This window comes from Malus domestica, chromosome 05 (genome assembly GCF_042453785.1).
Source record: "Malus domestica chromosome 05, GDT2T_hap1".
Lineage (NCBI taxonomy): Eukaryota > Viridiplantae > Streptophyta > Magnoliopsida > Rosales > Rosaceae > Malus > Malus domestica.
Window position 1 is genome coordinate 26,736,554 of NC_091665.1, and position 15,663 is coordinate 26,752,216.

The 15,663-nt window shown below is 37.6% G+C and overlaps 4 protein-coding genes across 6 annotated transcripts in view; 2 read left to right on the forward strand and 2 right to left on the reverse strand.

Annotated features, from left to right (window-relative positions):
- Positions 1-4,588, forward strand: part of LOC103440923 (CMP-sialic acid transporter 2-like) — a 53,094-nt gene extending 48,506 nt beyond the window's left edge. Inside the window, exons 1-14 of one of the 2 annotated variants that reach the window (XM_029102297.2) lie at positions 812-1,042; positions 1,127-1,224; positions 1,310-1,421; positions 1,530-1,609; positions 1,794-1,869; positions 1,968-2,068; positions 2,175-2,246; positions 2,591-2,639; positions 2,730-2,771; positions 2,940-3,061; positions 3,240-3,299; positions 3,420-3,468; positions 3,901-3,995; positions 4,324-4,588. In XM_029102297.2, coding sequence (XP_028958130.2) covers positions 1,016-1,042; positions 1,127-1,224; positions 1,310-1,421; positions 1,530-1,609; positions 1,794-1,869; positions 1,968-2,068; positions 2,175-2,246; positions 2,591-2,639; positions 2,730-2,771; positions 2,940-3,061; positions 3,240-3,299; positions 3,420-3,468; positions 3,901-3,995; positions 4,324-4,372 — 1,032 coding nt within the window. In that variant the 5' untranslated portion in view covers positions 812-1,015 and the 3' untranslated portion in view covers positions 4,373-4,588. Of the gene's footprint in view, positions 1-811; positions 1,043-1,126; positions 1,225-1,309; positions 1,422-1,529; positions 1,610-1,793; positions 1,870-1,967; positions 2,069-2,174; positions 2,247-2,590; positions 2,640-2,729; positions 2,772-2,939; positions 3,062-3,239; positions 3,300-3,419; positions 3,469-3,900; positions 3,996-4,323 lie in introns of those variants that run through there. The other variant, XM_070822490.1, reaches the window with a different exon arrangement.
- Positions 4,589-5,324: 736 nt separating this feature from the next.
- LOC103421060 (cysteine protease XCP1-like) lies at positions 5,325-7,030 on the forward strand. Its single transcript, XM_008359094.4, has 4 exons — positions 5,325-5,853; positions 6,119-6,354; positions 6,440-6,580; positions 6,667-7,030. The coding sequence occupies exons 1-4, from the start codon at positions 5,388-5,390 to the stop codon at positions 6,880-6,882; spliced, it is 1,059 nt and encodes a 352-aa protein (XP_008357316.3). The 5' UTR covers positions 5,325-5,387; the 3' UTR covers positions 6,883-7,030.
- On the reverse strand, positions 6,998-10,130 carry LOC103421061 (damage-control phosphatase At2g17340-like). 2 transcript variants are annotated; one of them, XM_008359095.4, is made up of 12 exons: positions 9,745-10,130; positions 9,592-9,657; positions 9,441-9,507; positions 9,241-9,309; positions 8,999-9,139; positions 8,667-8,795; positions 8,481-8,567; positions 8,135-8,209; positions 7,942-8,019; positions 7,761-7,838; positions 7,435-7,497; positions 6,998-7,314 (listed from the first exon to the last, which is right to left on the reverse strand). In XM_008359095.4, the coding sequence occupies exons 1-12, from the start codon at positions 9,912-9,914 to the stop codon at positions 7,231-7,233; spliced, it is 1,107 nt and encodes a 368-aa protein (XP_008357317.1). In that variant the 5' UTR covers positions 9,915-10,130; the 3' UTR covers positions 6,998-7,230. The 2 variants fall into 2 exon arrangements, with proteins under 2 accessions (XP_008357317.1, XP_028958129.1); XM_029102296.2 differs by having other exon boundaries at positions 8,443-8,505; positions 9,745-10,025.
- Positions 10,131-10,603: 473 nt separating this feature from the next.
- LOC103421078 (exopolygalacturonase) lies at positions 10,604-12,716 on the reverse strand. The gene is made up of 5 exons (XM_070821636.1): positions 12,052-12,716; positions 11,770-11,946; positions 11,398-11,687; positions 11,062-11,290; positions 10,604-10,949 (listed from the first exon to the last, which is right to left on the reverse strand). Exons 2-5 carry the CDS (start codon positions 11,875-11,877, stop codon positions 10,722-10,724), a joined length of 855 nt encoding a protein of 284 aa, XP_070677737.1. The 5' UTR covers positions 11,878-11,946; positions 12,052-12,716; the 3' UTR covers positions 10,604-10,721.
- Between the last annotated feature and the right edge of the window lie 2,947 nt (positions 12,717-15,663).

Sequence of the window (15,663 nt, forward strand, 5' to 3'; positions counted from 1 at the left end):
CAAAATGTGACTAAAGTTCTAATAATGGAAAAACTTGAATTACCTGAGTCATCTTCTGTGCCAATATATGTGGAATACTTTTGCAAAGTTTTCACAAAACCTAATGCCAACATTGATAAAGAGAAGAAATAGAGATTTTTTATTTTTCAGAGTTCAATTTGATTTTGCATTTAAAATGTAAGAGGGAAAGGAACGCATGTGCATAGCTGTAGTGGTTGAAAGGATGTGCAACACAACAGAACATCTACCATTGAAAAGGTGAGGCCCTTGACGGCTTCGATGGTGCCCTCTTCTCCACTGGGTGAATTCGCCACAGCCATCCGTAGTAGTCCTTCCTATGACTGTTGCATGGTTCTTAAGGCATTCCTTGTAGTATGTATTCATAAACAGTGTTGTAAGTTTTATAAACAATGTTGTAAGTTTTCATAAACAGTGTAGTAAGTTTCAAAAACATTGTCCTAAATTTCATAAACAATGTATTATGAGTCCACTCGTCAGATTTTTTGTTATTTTTATTAAAATTATGTCTTTTTCATTAAAATTTATGTTCTTTTGTCATTTTTATTAAAATTTAGGGAACTTTAACGAAAAGCACCCGGTACTGTTCACTTTAACGAAAAACCACATTTTTACACTAAAAAGTCAATCATGGTACTATTCACTTTACCCTTTATTTTGTCCTTATCATTAAAACTCAAAATTTTCAAGCCATTTTCATTAGTTTTTCTTAAAATTTATGGATTTTTCATTAAAATTTAAGTTTTTTTAATTAAATAAAATTATAACATGGTTTTTTTATTAAAATAAACTTAGTCCAAACTATTTTCAGGAAAGTTTTCTATTTTATAATGTTAGATCAGAATTGTGCCAACAACATGAACATGAGATGAGATAATGGAGAGTCGAGATCCCAGTGTCCTCTGTGGTACCAAATTCTCAGAGCCCAGCGTCCTCCAATGGCACTAGGGATCTGAAAGCACCAAAATTTACCCAAAGAATATCAACGAGCGTAGCAATGGAGTACAGGAAACTCAAAGATCAGGTATTTCCCATATGAACTACCAGATTTCTTCCTACAATCTCAAATTTTCAACCTTTTGTCAATACCCATTTGATCTAATTACAGGATCAAGACGAATCTTCAGCCTCCGAAGACCTCGAAAGCTTGCGGGGCAAGCCAATTCCTGCCATCAGCCCAGTGGAGCTCTCCAAGTGGAAGCTCAAGTATGCCCAACTTATGCTCTTTTGTTCCGATTGATTGAAATTTGGTAAATTTAACTGATGAATGGTTTTGGGTTGATTGGAATAGGTCGGCTGTTACTATAGCTTTGACCGTTTTGACCAGTTCACAAGCAATATTGATTGTGTGGTCGAAGAGGGCCGGCAAGTATGAGTATAGTGTCACCACTGCAAATTTCTCGGTGAGTAGTGAGGCAGATAAAGCTACACTGTAGATTAAAATTAAAAAAATTATGATTTGTAATGTCGGTTTTCGCGTGACTTGAAATGGGTTGTGTTTTGGGAATTAGGTGGAGGCTTTGAAGTGTGCAATATCGCTCGCTGCTTTGGCGCGAATCTGGAGGAATGAGGGTGTTACTGAAGATAACAGGTTTTGCATTGCAACTTTTTATGGGTTTGAAAGTTGTTCATCGTTGCTGACTTATAGTAATGTTATGGGAGAACTCGATTCTGTTCGTTGTATAATGTTTTGGGTTTGAGGATTGACTATATGCTAGGCGACGTGAAGAGATTTAAACCCCAAGTTACATGATTGAATTCTGCCTTTGAATTAGGTTGAGTGCAAAACTGGATGAAGTTATTGTATATCCCATTCCGGCATTTCTTTACCTAGTCAAGAATCTGCTTCAGGTTGGTTGCTGTTGTATGTTTTCTGTTTGCTTCAGTAAATTACAGTCTTTTTACTTTCTGATGTGTGATTGCATCTAGTGCTCATTTGTATGCGGCAGTATTATATCTTTGCATATGTGGATGCTCCGGGTTATCAAATACTGAAGAATTTCAACATTATCAGCACTGGAATTTTGTACAGAATCATACTCAAGAGAAAGTAAGTAAATATGACTAAGCTAAGCTGCCTATTTGTGTGCTGCTATATACTGTTGGCTGAAGATACAGTTCTTATGAACTTTTGTTTCTACCCATATTTACTGCAGGTTAAGTGAGATCCAATGGGCCGCTTTCATTATACTATGTGCAGGGTGCACTACAGCACAACTAAACCCAAAGTAAGTGTGTTCACTACCATATTTTTCTTTTCAGTATCTAATTGAATTTATGCCGAGTTTGTCCCTCATCAGACTGCTGTTATTGCGTGATTGATCCATGGTGCACCCCATGTCGATGATAGCAAGTTAACTTTATTAAATTCATGTAGGAACTCAAGTCATTAATTTCCTTCATATTTCCTCTAGGTTAAAAAGTTAACTCGTCTGCCGATATTGTGATTCCTTAATTATGTTTGAAACTCAGAGTGTAGGGGACTCTGTTCACCACTTTTTAATTGTTATTTTATATAAGTTTCTGCTTGAGTTAGCTCAATACGTTTATTAAAATGGCATTCTGTTTGCAGATCGGACAGTGTTCTCCAAACTCCATTCCAAGGCTGGGTGATGGCCATTGTGAGTTCTCAACATTTTGAGAGTCTTCTGATTTGTTTATTTTTTATATTTTCCCCCTTTTAAAGCTTGCCATGTTTGTTTTCGTAACAGGTGATGGCACTTTTAAGTGGTTTTGCAGGAGTATACACTGAGGTGACTTTTTAAGTAAACAGCTTGTTCTCCGCTTCATGCTTAAAGCATCACATAATGTGCAAATAGTTTACCCAGCATACTCAACTTTATCAAAATTTGGGTTTAGATTTGTCGCTAATGGCTTTTAGAATACTCTGGTTGACGAAATATTTTGAATAATATTGGCAGGCCATAATGAAAAAGCGTCCTGCAAGGAATATAAATGTGCAGAACTTCTGGTTGTACGTCTTTGGAATGGTCTTCAATGCTGTTGCTATAGTGGTTCAAGATTTTGATGCAGTGATGAACAAGTAATTTAATCTTTTTTTTTCCATTTCTGATTATTCTCCTTTGTTGGGTCCATTGCTTTACCAGTTATTTTTGTCTTCATTGCTAAAAGTTCCTGCCCTTGAAAATGTGCTTCTGCCTACCGGTTTTTAAAAATTATACCTGGATTATTATATTTATCAGTTGTTCTTCTAAATTCAGGGGATTCTTCCATGGATACTCTTTTATTACAGTTCTCATGATTTTCAACCATGCACTCAGGTACATTATGTATCCTCTTTGGCTTATGAGTTTATCAGTAGCTTTTTGCTTGTTATGCATATTCCCTCTCATTTGCCCTGTGTGCTTCTATTCGATTGCTTATATTTGTTTCCTTTGCAGTGGTATTGCTGTGTCTATGGTTATGAAGTATGCTGATAATATTGTGAAGGTAAGACATGGAATTACAACTTTGATTTTGGGGAAGCATTCACTAGTACTTTTTCATGCTTCTTTATAATGTACTACAATTATCCCTAGGCATACCATTACAAAATTATTTAATTTAATTTGATTTACTTACGTGAAAAAGTGAAATAACGGGGAAGTGGAGGGGTTTTCGGGGCTGCTGTCTTTTAAATTTTTGTAATGGCCTACTTGTGCATCTTCATGTGTTAATATGCATTTCACCATATTGGGTTTAAAAATTATTTACATTTGTTGGAATCGCATCTTGAACGTTTCCTACTTGTGCATCGTCATGTGTTAATATGCATTTCACGTATATTGGGTTTTAAAATTATTAGATATTTGTTGGAATTGCACCTTGAACGTTTCCTGGCATTGTATGAAATTCCGATCTTAATTCAGCTACTTTCTGCAGGTGTATTCTACTTCAGTGGCAATGCTTCTTACAGCAGTTGTTTCTGTGTTTCTATTTGGCTTTCACCTATCCCTCGCCTTTTTCCTCGGCTCAACGTAAGTTTCCTCTGCTCACACGAATCATCTACGTTCTATACTTTTATCGTCAATTAGTTGAGTCATAGAGACCCATTCAATTCTGTCATCATGTGACATGACAAATGCATTGGGTTGGCAGTGGCTTGGCCATTATCAACTCGTCAAAAGATATTTTTGACAATTTGGTCCAAAATGAGTAGACTGTAGGTGTTTGTAGTCTAATTGATATTTTCTAAACCATCACTCATCTAATTGTTTCCATTTTTCACAATAAAAGTAAGGCAAACGTCAATTTTGCCATCTTGAGAAATACAATAGTTGATCTATGCTTCTTTCTTGTTTCCAGCGTTGTCTCGGTTGCGGTTTATCTGCATTCAATTGGGAAGGTTAGGTAATGACGACCTCATTTCGCCATCTCCTCCTAGTTCTACAGTCAGTGTAAAGGATTATGTTAGACAATTCTTGTCTTTGCTCTATTCAATTTTTCCACAGATGTCTTGAATACTTATTCAAAATTCAGATTAGGTTGACAAGGAACGTACTCTTCTCCTGTAATTTGTGTTCAATTCGTTCAATATTGGTGAGTTCAAGGTTCGAGTTTTCGATAGATACTTCAAATTTCTTGTAGAATTTCTTGGATCGATATTTGCCTTTCGTTGTGATTGCTGCTGATGTAACCAACTTGACAAAAAGGTAATTATCAAATTTGAAAAATAAAGAATTGAGACAGTTACCAACTTGCAAATTGTGACATAGAACATCTTCCTCCTCACTCATTCTTCACAAGGTGAGAGCTCCTCATGACTAAACGTCAAGGATTCAGGAGTCTAAAGCTTCAAGTTTGATCTTGGACAACAGTAAAAAATGGTGTATAATTCCAACCACTTCAGAAAATAATTGACCAAAAAACTACTAGGAAAAAAAGCTTGTAACATTTACGAGCAATGGACTCAACTCAACTGTTATTACACCTAACATTAATTGTTAGTGAGGATTTTTTTTTTTTCTATCTATAGTTTGATTATCAAAGTGTTTCTCGCTAATATTAACTGTTGTACGGGAGCTCTCGCGAATCGAGTAAAAAGGGGGACTAAGAGAAATGAATGTAGATCATAGCTCTGTTTAGAGACCAAGGGCGGCTAGCAAGCAACTTTCACCCATGCAAGTGAAATCATATTTCCTTGAAGGCTTATGCTTAAACAAATGAGCATGCTTGGGACAAAAGCCTGCCCAAAACAACCAACCGTAAAGAATCAGTGTTTGTAGAAAAAAAAACTCCAACCACTTCTCTCGAAAGCAACCTCATCACAATATCAAACACTATATAAATCCACTCCCTCCCCTCCCTCCCTCACATTCATCCATTCATCTCTTCCTCTCTTTACCTTTCTCATTCTCCCCTCCCGAAAAATGGCTTTTTCGAAGATTTCGCTTCTCGCCTTCCTTGTGCCTCTTTTTCTCGGTTCTGCTCTTGCTCACGAGTTCTCGATCGTGGGATATTCTCCCGAGGACTTGACCTGCATGGACAAGTTCATCATGCTCTTCGAGAAGTGGATATCGAAGCATGGAAAGATTTATGAGAGCATGGAGGAGAAGCTGCATAGGTTTGAGATTTTCAGAGACAATGTGAAGCACATTGATGAGAGGAACAAGAACCTCGATGTCGATAGCTACTGGCTTGCTGTGAATGAGTTTGCTGACTTGAGCCATGAGGAGTTCAAGAGCAAGTACTTGGGTCTCAAGGCTGAGTTCCCCAGAAGGAGAGATTCCACTGGAGAGTTCAGTTACCGCGATTTTGATGTAGAGGCATTGCCCAAATCCGTGGACTGGCGAAAGAAAGGAGCTGTAACCTCCATCAAGAACCAAGGTTCATGTGGTATGTGAATCTCTCTCTCTCTCTCTCTCTCTCTCTCTCTCTCTCTCTCTCTCTCTTATATGAGCATAAGAGGATTAGGCGAGATTAGCTCCTCGGTAACAGTCGATGTAGAGTGCAAATTACCCTCTCTCTCTCTCTATCTCTCTTCTTTTTTTTATATCAGCATAAGAGGATTAGACGAGATTAGCTCCTCAGTAGCAGTCGATGTAGAGTGAAAATTACCCTCTCTCTCTTTAAAAAATGAGTTATGATGGTAAAAATGCAGGTAGCTGTTGGGCATTTTCCACTGTTGCTGCAGTTGAGGGCATAAACCAGATAGTCACAGGAAGCCTAACATCTCTGTCTGAGCAGCAGCTGATAGATTGTGACAAATCATTCAACAATGGCTGCAATGGAGGCTTGATGGATTATGCATTCGAGTTCATAATCTCCAACGGTGGCCTCCACAAGGAGGATGATTACCCCTACATTATGGACGAAGGAACTTGTGCGGAAAAGAAGGTAAAACATATATTTTCAGATCAAAATTTAGCTGTCAGCGGATCGTTGCTGTTCTTAATCTTACATTTGATTTTGTTATCCTCAGGCAGACTCGGATTTAGTGACTATCTCCGGTTACCATGACGTGCCTGAAAACAACGAGCAGGCTCTCCTCAAGGCACTCGCAAACCAGCCTCTCAGCGTAGCCATTGAGGCCTCCAGCAGAGATTTCCAGTTCTATAGCGGGGTGAGCTAATGTTCATACACAATTTAATCAATGCCTAAAACACATTAATTATTTACTAATCATGGGATGGATTGTTGGTTGTGCAGGGTGTCTTCAACGGGCGTTGCGGAACTGAACTAGACCACGGTGTAGCAGCCGTCGGATATGGGACTCAGGATGGGTTAGATTACATCATTGTGAAGAACTCATGGGGGCCAAAGTGGGGAGAAAAGGGATACATAAGGATGAAGAGGAGCACAGGGAAACCAGAAGGAATCTGTGGCATTAACAAGATGGCTTCATATCCTACCAAAAAGAAATGATATGTTGATTTGGATGTCCCTGGTGACCAAAAGCTTTTATAGTAAAAGCACTTCTATCATGTATTTTTCACTCTTTCATGTATCGAATTAAACACAATGTCATCAGGTCAGCTGATTAAGAAAAGAAATTTCTTATTTCATATCGAAACTACAGTACAGACAGGTTGATTGTGTGCAGAGATGCATAAAATTCACCTGAAAACATAACCGTTATGGGATAATAATCGTAACCACGCCTAATAGTCGCTATGGTTATTCATAAGGAGGGATGACTTTTGAAGTTCAAACATATAAGCTCTTGAAATAGCTATAAGACCTAATACTTCATCTACTCAACAATCCACATAATCAACTCAACAAAACTTCGTTGTATTTGAAGACGCAGTCATAGAGCCTTCCTCCTAGAAACTGGGCAACCTCTGGATGTTTCACCTGGAATAAAGAAGAGGAGAAGCAAACAGAAGTTGCACACGATTAGTATACCGCAACAAGAAATGCTCATTAACTGAAGTAGTCATTAGAAGCATACAACAATTGGAGTCGAAGCATTACCATCCCAATCTTAAGGGAATCGCACTTAAATTGTGCATAAAGATTTGTCTCTATCCCACGGCCCTGTCAAAAGCAATTTATGTTACGTTAAAACAATGAAGAGTCAAGACTGCATCATCTCAAAATATGCAACAAATCTTATAGAACTCTCTGACAATATACCATTCTTAGCAACCATTTATGCCAATTTATACAGTATACTTCATACACTTTCACTTCCAATTATACATCATACATGACTTCATCTTCGACATCAAGTAATCAGTTCAACTTTTCAATTAAGAGCCAAAGACAGTAATAATCCAAGAAGGTTTTTAGATTTTTACCATTCCTTCCAAAATAACTAGGTCTGCATCACTTGCCAGGTGGGCAAGCTCTTGTGACACTCTTGAAAGATCAATAACCTACGAGGAATTGAGAAGTCAAAGAGGCTAATGTTATACAACTACAACAACAATGGACTCCAAGTTTAATCTGATGACAAAATAAGAACTTCAACTCCATTACCGGCAAATCATTGCCTGAATTAGCAATCAAAAGCTTTGAAGTATCAACACCCTTGAGCTGTCCGTTTTTGTCCTTCAACTGGTAAATGCCACTTATACTATCAGTTTCAAGTGTCAACCAAGATTTTTCATTTTCGAAAAGATGATGTGAAACCAAGAACCTAAGTAAACAATATTCTAAAATTTTCTGTTACCCTTGATATAATCTCAATCAGTTCAGTGTAAGTTACGTCGTTGATAGAAGGCAAGTCATTAGCTGCCAACACAACCTGCACAATAAGAGGTAATCATGTGAAAATAGGCTCACCAAGGCAACTCATTCAAAGAGTGGTAATGAAAGCAATTTTAAATTTGTGGAAAAGGAAAAGCATCAGCACTCATAATATAATTCATGCCTTTTATTATTTGGCAGGGAGAACCAACTTTACAAACACATGCACAAGAATACATATATTGTTCTTAGAGAAAGAAGGAATACTAGAAGAATTTCTGGGGTTTGTACCCTAAGAACCAGTTGCATTGAACATAAGGACAGCAAACCTGTGTCCCACGCCGGAGTAACTCTCGGGCAAATGGCAAAATACCCAAGATAATATCAGCACCAGAATTGTCAACAAAAATAACAGCCTGTGAAGACAAAGAGATAAGTGGTTAATGAACAAGAAGAATCTACAATGGCATAAATTCTTACAGAGATAGTTACTATAACATAGAAACGGAACTTGCCTTTTTCCAAGATTTCTTGGTCCATTTTAATTTGAAAGCGTCCAAGTCATCGATAACCCAAGGTCGAGGGACAAGGTTTTGACAACTAGCTAAAAAGGACATACCATCCTTTGAGAAAACTTCTGCGAGCTTCAAGAAAGCAAAAAAAAAAAAAAAAGAAGGTAAATGTCAAGTAGTTTCCAATGGAATACTATGATGTATCACTTTAATAACAGGAAGTGGTGTTACAAAAACCAATTTATCATGCAAATCCTTAGAATCAGTTTGATGCCACCAAATCTAAGTAGATGGGTATCCAATTTTTACTAGTTCTACAGCAAAAAATCACGTACCTGTGCAGAACCAAGATCAAATATATTTCCGGCAAATATTCCTCTAATCAGATTCTCTACCCGCTTGACTTCATCTTCAATAGCATCATTAAGATCCACTACATTCTCAAACAGGGATATTGCCTTGGCATTCTCTTCATCCTGAAGAGTTTAATCATGATCGCAATTCCGAACTCCAAGTCAATCAATTATCTACATCAATGGACTAATAAAGCGTCCAATAACAGCTAAAAAGTACCCACCTTGACTTTCTTGAATATATCTTGGAATCCCAACTCCCTAAGAACTTGCTCCCGAAGTCTGCAAAGAAGCTGGATTTCCCAAACAAAGCAGAGAAAAAAAGAAAAGAAACTTCAATGCTAAGAAAACGATGCCGCGATAAATCATGACTACAACATAATAGAAAGTGAAAAATCAACTCAAATCAAAATTTCGAGCTTACAATGCAATCCGGCGGGCCGCCGTGACTCTCAGGATCCTTCTTCAAGTCCTCCAGTATCTCAGTGTACCTTTCAGGCAAAAACACAAACAGATTGAAGGCAGTTCCGAAAACCCAATTCACTCATCGCAAAACAATCAGTAAAAGTATGTACCTTTGAGCAAATTTCTCAGCTCTGGCCGGAGCGTCGGCAACCGAAGCGTCGGACTCAGCTCTTTTCCTGCCGACAGCCAATCACACCCATTAACGAAAAACCGAAGAAAATAAGGTTTATGATGGAGGTTAGGGAGAGGATGAGGATGATTACTTGAAGGAGGGGGTGGAGTTGTAGAAGAGGTCGATCCAGGAGAGCTCAGTCGGCGTGGGCTTGCGGGGGTTGTCGGAGGGAAATCTGTAGGGGATGGTGCAGGCTCTGTAGTTGGATTCGATCGGCGTCGTCAGCAGTGGAAATGCCACCATTTCTGATGCGCTCTCCATCTTCTTCTCTCTCGAATTTCCACTTCTTGTAATAACCGGAGTCCCTTTTTATGCACTCGGCAACGGGACAAAACCCGACAGTGCTTCACAATGCGTGTATATGAGCCCAATGAAAATAACACACGAGGATATTATAAGCGAATCTTCTGTTCTTTCCTTTTTTCTTTTTTTTTTGGAATATAATTTTCGTTCTCATTATCTCAATTTTCTTCTCCGACGCACCATTGTTTATTTATTTCTATGCATTCTTATTTAGATCTATTCAATATAAATGTTACAAATAATTATGAATGCATGGAGAGAAAAGAATGTGAATATCATTCATCTGTCTATTTGTTTCTTTACGTAGTTATTTGTTCATTCAGACAAGCCGAATCAAATTGATTGGAGCCATTTTGTTTGATTTTACATTGATAAAGGTAAAATTTCAAACGGAGTACGAAACAAGTTGCAACTAAGATAGCTCAATTTGACTTGTTTGAAGGTCATGTAAATCAACCAAATCGTCTATATCTAATTTATTTAGTGCTCGTTATGAAAAATAAAAATAATCAATAACATTAAGAAAGAAAAATTTACAAATAACATATAATGACCACTGTGTGACCTTTTTGGACGGGAAAACAAAAGTAATGTGATAAATACAACATTAAGAAAAACTGCTAATTAGTCACCAATGAAAGAAAAACTTTAAATTCTTCGTGGAATTGCAGTGTTTGTGAAACATAATTGAAGTCCAAACATCAAATTTTAAGTGGAAACCATTAAAATTACTCAATCCACCCATAACAAGTAACAAGCAACTTATTAAGTACAAGGTGGTGGGATTTGGGTGCCAATAAATTTAGCTTTAACATTACTGCAACTTGAAGTGGCTTGTTTCTCTCCGGATGACAAATCCAAGTGAACATCTTCAAGGAAAATATTCTGGCATGGAATCCCTTTGCTGCATTCAAGTAACACTGCCATCTCTGACGACGAAGTTCCTCTTATGTTCTTGAAGTATATGTCACTCAGCTTCACTCTAGATGGTGCCTGCAGTTTTTACACGATGGCATCTTATTCGAACTGAAAACTCAAAAGTAGAAATAAAGGAAAGAGGTATGCAACATGTTCCATGGAAGTTTCTCTCGTGCAATTTGGTTACCTTGGAAGTGCAAGCGGTGAATGGACAATAGGACTGATCGATTATGATCGGATTAGTCACGTTGTTCATGACAATGTTTTCGAATGTCATATTCGTGGCAGCGCTGCTTCCTGGAGAGTTAGCCCATGTCTTGATCCTAATTCCATTGGTGGTGCCTGTCATGGTGCAGTCCTTCACTACAAGCCCGCTGACATCTCTTTCGTCCGGATATTTTCCTAGACTTCCCACACTAAAATTGTGATGCAAAAATATAATTAGTTAAAGTTAGCATTGTACCATAAATGTTTCGTTACACAAACAAAGACACCAGAAACACAGAATTTCAAAAGTATGCACCTGATGCCATGACCAGGTCCACAAGTGATGCTTGTTATGGTGACCTGAGAGTTTCCTTGTCCAACTGAGATGCAGTCATCACCAGTAGCAATGCGCGACGAAGAGAAGTAGACGCTAGAGCTTCGCTCGATGTGGATTCCATCTGTGTTAGGGCTAGTTTCCGGCGCTGAAATCTTGAGCCTGCTACCTTTGAAGTTGTGACATTCTACAAGAGCTATGTGAAAGAACTTGCTGTTCACGGAAGTTAAGCCGCGGATAACTGTCTTGTTAAGTGCCACAAATTTCAAGTTCTGAGACAGAGAAAATGATTTTGAATTAGCTAAAATAAAACTGATGTAGAATTTACGACAGAGAGGAAGCTGTAGAACATACAGTTGGAAGAAGTTTGCAGTTGGAGTTGGTGATGCACTTGTTGTGAGGCCAGGCGTGAGCCCCTCGGCCATCAAAGGTTCCACCTCCGGTCAAGGTTAGCCCTTTCATCCACGCGAATTCAATCCAACCACCACCCGATCCATACTTGCGCAAGTCAGTTGTAGCCTTCAAGTAACCCTGCTAGCAATTCAACTCTAAAAATCAGTCGTAAAAAATGTAATAATCATATAAAAAGTCTGTAGCAGATGGAGATCATAAATCATAGAAAAATAGTCTTCTTGCCTTCACACGAAAATTCAGAGACGTAACATTTACGCAGGGGCCGGAGAATTTCAGAGGGCCGATCGTGTAAGTACCTTTCGGTATTATAAGGTGGACTCTACCTGTGGACTGGCATGCCTCCTTCCATGTCGCTGTGAATGCCTGAAATTACAAAAATGTAGAGCTAAAAACTACAATGTCTACATCAAACAAACACAAATGCCGAAATATGAAGCTAGTAAGTTCGATAAAAAAAAGGGTTTTTTTGAGTTTCGAAGAAAACTGAAAAGTTAAAAGAGGGTAATGTGAAGCAAGTCAAGCAACTGGGATCGAACATCGCTATCATCAGTTCGGCCGTCTGCTCGGGCACCGAAGCTCTTGACGTTGAAAAGATTAGAGCTCTTAGCCTTGTTGTGATGCTGCAAGAGGCTTCTTCCTTCTGCTTTGACTCCTGTACCGAAACCACTTGCCATGCAAAACATGGACAGCAAAAAGAGCAGTCTGACGTCCAAGAACTCGAGGCTCGAATTGCCCATTTTTTCGGAACGAAGCGATTGATCTTCTCTTTCACTCGAACTATGCTAATTTGCAGTTGTGAGTTGCGAGTGTGAGTGTTTTGTGGGAGAAAACTTCCCAGTAATTGAAAAAGGGCGGGAGTTTGGATGAAGAATAACTGTTGTTAACTCCCTCCCTCTCCCACTACATCACTAGTCAACCGTTTGATTTGCCCATTAACCCATCAAACGGTTACCTTTAATCAAGATGGGCTTGTCTTCCCATCAATCCATGTTAGGTGGCTAGTTGTTATTGGTCCCTATAACACCCACTAACTCTTGTAAAAACAGTACAACAAAACCGAAGTGGACAACCTGCAAATTATATCGGGGAGAACAAGGAACGTGGGTATGCTATGGATTTAGTTGGTTTTTCCCTATTTTCTAGGGGTTTATTTTGTTTGTAGCCCAATACAGTCCTATAGATTCGCTTAGAGGAGACTTGTAAGATACAATATGTTGTTAATCCAATTTAATAATTTACGTTCTTGCAATTAAACGTTCACCAAACACGAGCTAGAGCAGAGCACATTACAATTTATCCATCTTATTGTGTCCAAGCAACCGAACGCGTTTACTCTACAAGGCTCATACGTGACGCAAGCCTCATATTCTTATTATCCAAGAATGCACTTTTACCAACAACAACAAAGCTTTTTTTCATTAAGTAATGTTGGCTGTATGAATTCTAGAATACTATTGTACTCGGTTCTGTGTCATGCAAGAATGAACAAAATCTCTTGTTCACACCGAGACATTTACCAAGTATAAACAAAATCACACAACCAAGGTTGAGATCAAAATGGATCGAAACAATGTTTGCGAACACAATTTTGATTAAAATGATTGTCTTAAACCACCTTAATCAGAAACAATGTAGGTTGCAGCATGTTACAACAAATTACAGAAGAATTAATTAAACAATCATGCAGCTCTTTAGGTATGGAGATTAGGGTTTTGACGTTAAGAAGCAATCATAACAACGCTAACTAGTTGCAATTGGATGTCACGATGTACAGAATTGGAGCATTCATACAAAGAATGAAGTTTGCCAAAAAGCAAGAAAAAGATCAGATGTAATCTAGGCTATACGCTTCTTTTTTTATCCCACCCTTCAAATGCCTCATTTCTTTGCCTTTACAAACCTGAGACACCGATACTTTTCACCACTGACAGTGATTTCAAGTTCTCCGTCTTGATTATCTCGATTCGATGCAGTTCCCATTAGAAAGCTTTTCTCTTTGACAAGGTTTTCTTTCTCTATTTTCAACCTTGCTTCTTGTCTGGCTATCTCTGCCTGCAACAAAACAATGTTCGATAAGGCTAAAATACAAAATAATGGTGCATCACTTAAAATTAAATGTCCAAAATTTAGTAAATGTAAGCACGCATTTTGCTAAAAACTAGTTATTTCAGGGATCATTGCTCATGACACAAATAGGTTTTAGGTCTCTGCTGAATTTCTCAAAAACAGGTGTAGACTAGAAATAAACATACAACACGCTAACATGTTCATTTGTCACTTTTGCTCAAAAAGACAATTCCAAATCTTTAGGCAATCTCCAATAGTGAAGGATTATATTCTTAGCACTCCATGATTTTGTAGTGTTTGTTCTTATTTCTAGAAATTATAAAAAGGTACTCAATCGAAAGTGCTTGGAGATTTTTTTTTTAATTTTTATTTTTAAAATTGGTCAATAAGTGGCTTGTTTGGACTAGGTGTTTGGATTATCGTAGGGTAATGATAGGAAAACTAAATTTGTAGACAAAATTTTGTAAACTAAATAACATAGAAGTTGATAATTGAATTATAACTTAAGCATTGATAAACGTGCTCATTCATTTGATAACACATAATTTAGTTTGCAAATTTTATCTACAAATTTAGTCTCCTTAGCATTACCCATTATTTTATGCACTGCTTGTAGCTTGGTTTTGGCTTGTAGGCTTAATATCGTAGGTTTGGCATTGGCTTATATGTTTGACATTGCAAACTTGTAGGCTTGATATTTACTTGTATGCTTCATAAGGGCTAGCAGCTTTTCTTATAAAAACAAGTACAATAACTTGGCATATGTGAATGTCATGAATTTTCTTATGATATATATTGAGTACAATTTGGCATTTGATTTGTGAAGTAGGCACAATGGATTGAGAAAAGGTCCGTATGTAATGATTACGGAATTGGAAAATGGTGGTTAGTAACAGTGATAGTTGTTATGGTAGGTGAGGAGTATTCTTGTACTCGGTGATTTGCTTGGATAGGATAGGATGGGCCCGATCTATTTGGTTGGCTTGATTTTTCGGCTTGAATGGTTTGCATGGTATTGGTTGGAATTGGATCCGTTCCGGACCTTAGTGTCCAAAGCCTAGGGATCAATTCATTTGGGCCCCACAAATTGAATTCAACGGTCCCCATTAACTTATTTTCTTGACCTATCGCACAAAATCAACGATTCTGATTTCTTTTACACATCAATCAGTGACCCAAATGATTTGATCTATAGGCTCCAGACACTAAGGTCCTCAGCGAATCCAATTCCTTTATCAAGTTAACAATTTCTATAAGAATTTTTGAAGTTTTTTATGGGTACTATTTTATTATGTTTCTTTTTTTTAGTCTAATTTATTTATATAATAAATTTACTTAAAATCAACTAACCCTTCCATCATGAAGCAAGTGGAATTGAAGATGATTCAGACTTTTAATCCAACAATCTTAAGTATTATTATCCAATAAAATTAGGAAAGACAATATCAAAATAATCATTCTGCACATGATGTAGGACTCGTTTGGATGTGCTTTTAAGATGACTGAAAGTGCTTTTAGAGAAAATGTTTTTTAGTTTCAAAAGCACTTAAAGTGCTTTCTACAAAGAAGCACCAGTTATGTGCTTCTTCCAGGAAGCACTTTAAGTGCTTCCTAGAGGAAGAACTTTAAGTGCTTTTCCAGAATTTATTTTCATTTTTACTAAGGATTGGTTCCAAAAACATTTTGACCAAAAGCGCTTTCAGTCATTTTAAAAGCACATCGAAACGAGCACGTGTATTTTTTCTTTTTATAATTTGATAAGTAAAG

Excerpts from the sequence above, each read along its gene's own strand:
- LOC103421060 (XM_008359094.4), top strand. The coding sequence starts at position 5,388 with ATGGCTTTTTCGAAGATTTCGCTTCTCGCCTTCCTTGTGCCTCTTTTT. Across the intron at positions 5,854-6,118 it reads CAAGAACCAAGGTTCATGTG|GTAGCTGTTGGGCATTTTCC; the intron begins GTATGTGAATCT and ends GTAAAAATGCAG. Across the intron at positions 6,355-6,439 it reads GAACTTGTGCGGAAAAGAAG|GCAGACTCGGATTTAGTGAC; the intron begins GTAAAACATATA and ends TGTTATCCTCAG.
- LOC103421061 (XM_008359095.4), bottom strand. The coding sequence starts at position 9,914 with ATGGAGAGCGCATCAGAAATGGTGGCATTTCCACTGCTGACGACGCCG. Across the intron at positions 9,140-9,240 it reads ATATATTCAAGAAAGTCAAG|GATGAAGAGAATGCCAAGGC; the intron begins GTGGGTACTTTT and ends TAAACTCTTCAG. Across the intron at positions 8,796-8,998 it reads TTGATCTTGGTTCTGCACAG|CTCGCAGAAGTTTTCTCAAA; the intron begins GTACGTGATTTT and ends GCTTTCTTGAAG.
- LOC103421078 (XM_070821636.1), bottom strand. The coding sequence starts at position 11,877 with ATGAAAGGGCTAACCTTGACCGGAGGTGGAACCTTTGATGGCCGAGGG. Across the intron at positions 11,688-11,769 it reads ACTGCAAACTTCTTCCAACT|AACTTGAAATTTGTGGCACT; the intron begins GTATGTTCTACA and ends TCTCTGTCTCAG. Across the intron at positions 11,291-11,397 it reads GGACCTGGTCATGGCATCAG|TGTGGGAAGTCTAGGAAAAT; the intron begins GTGCATACTTTT and ends TCACAATTTTAG.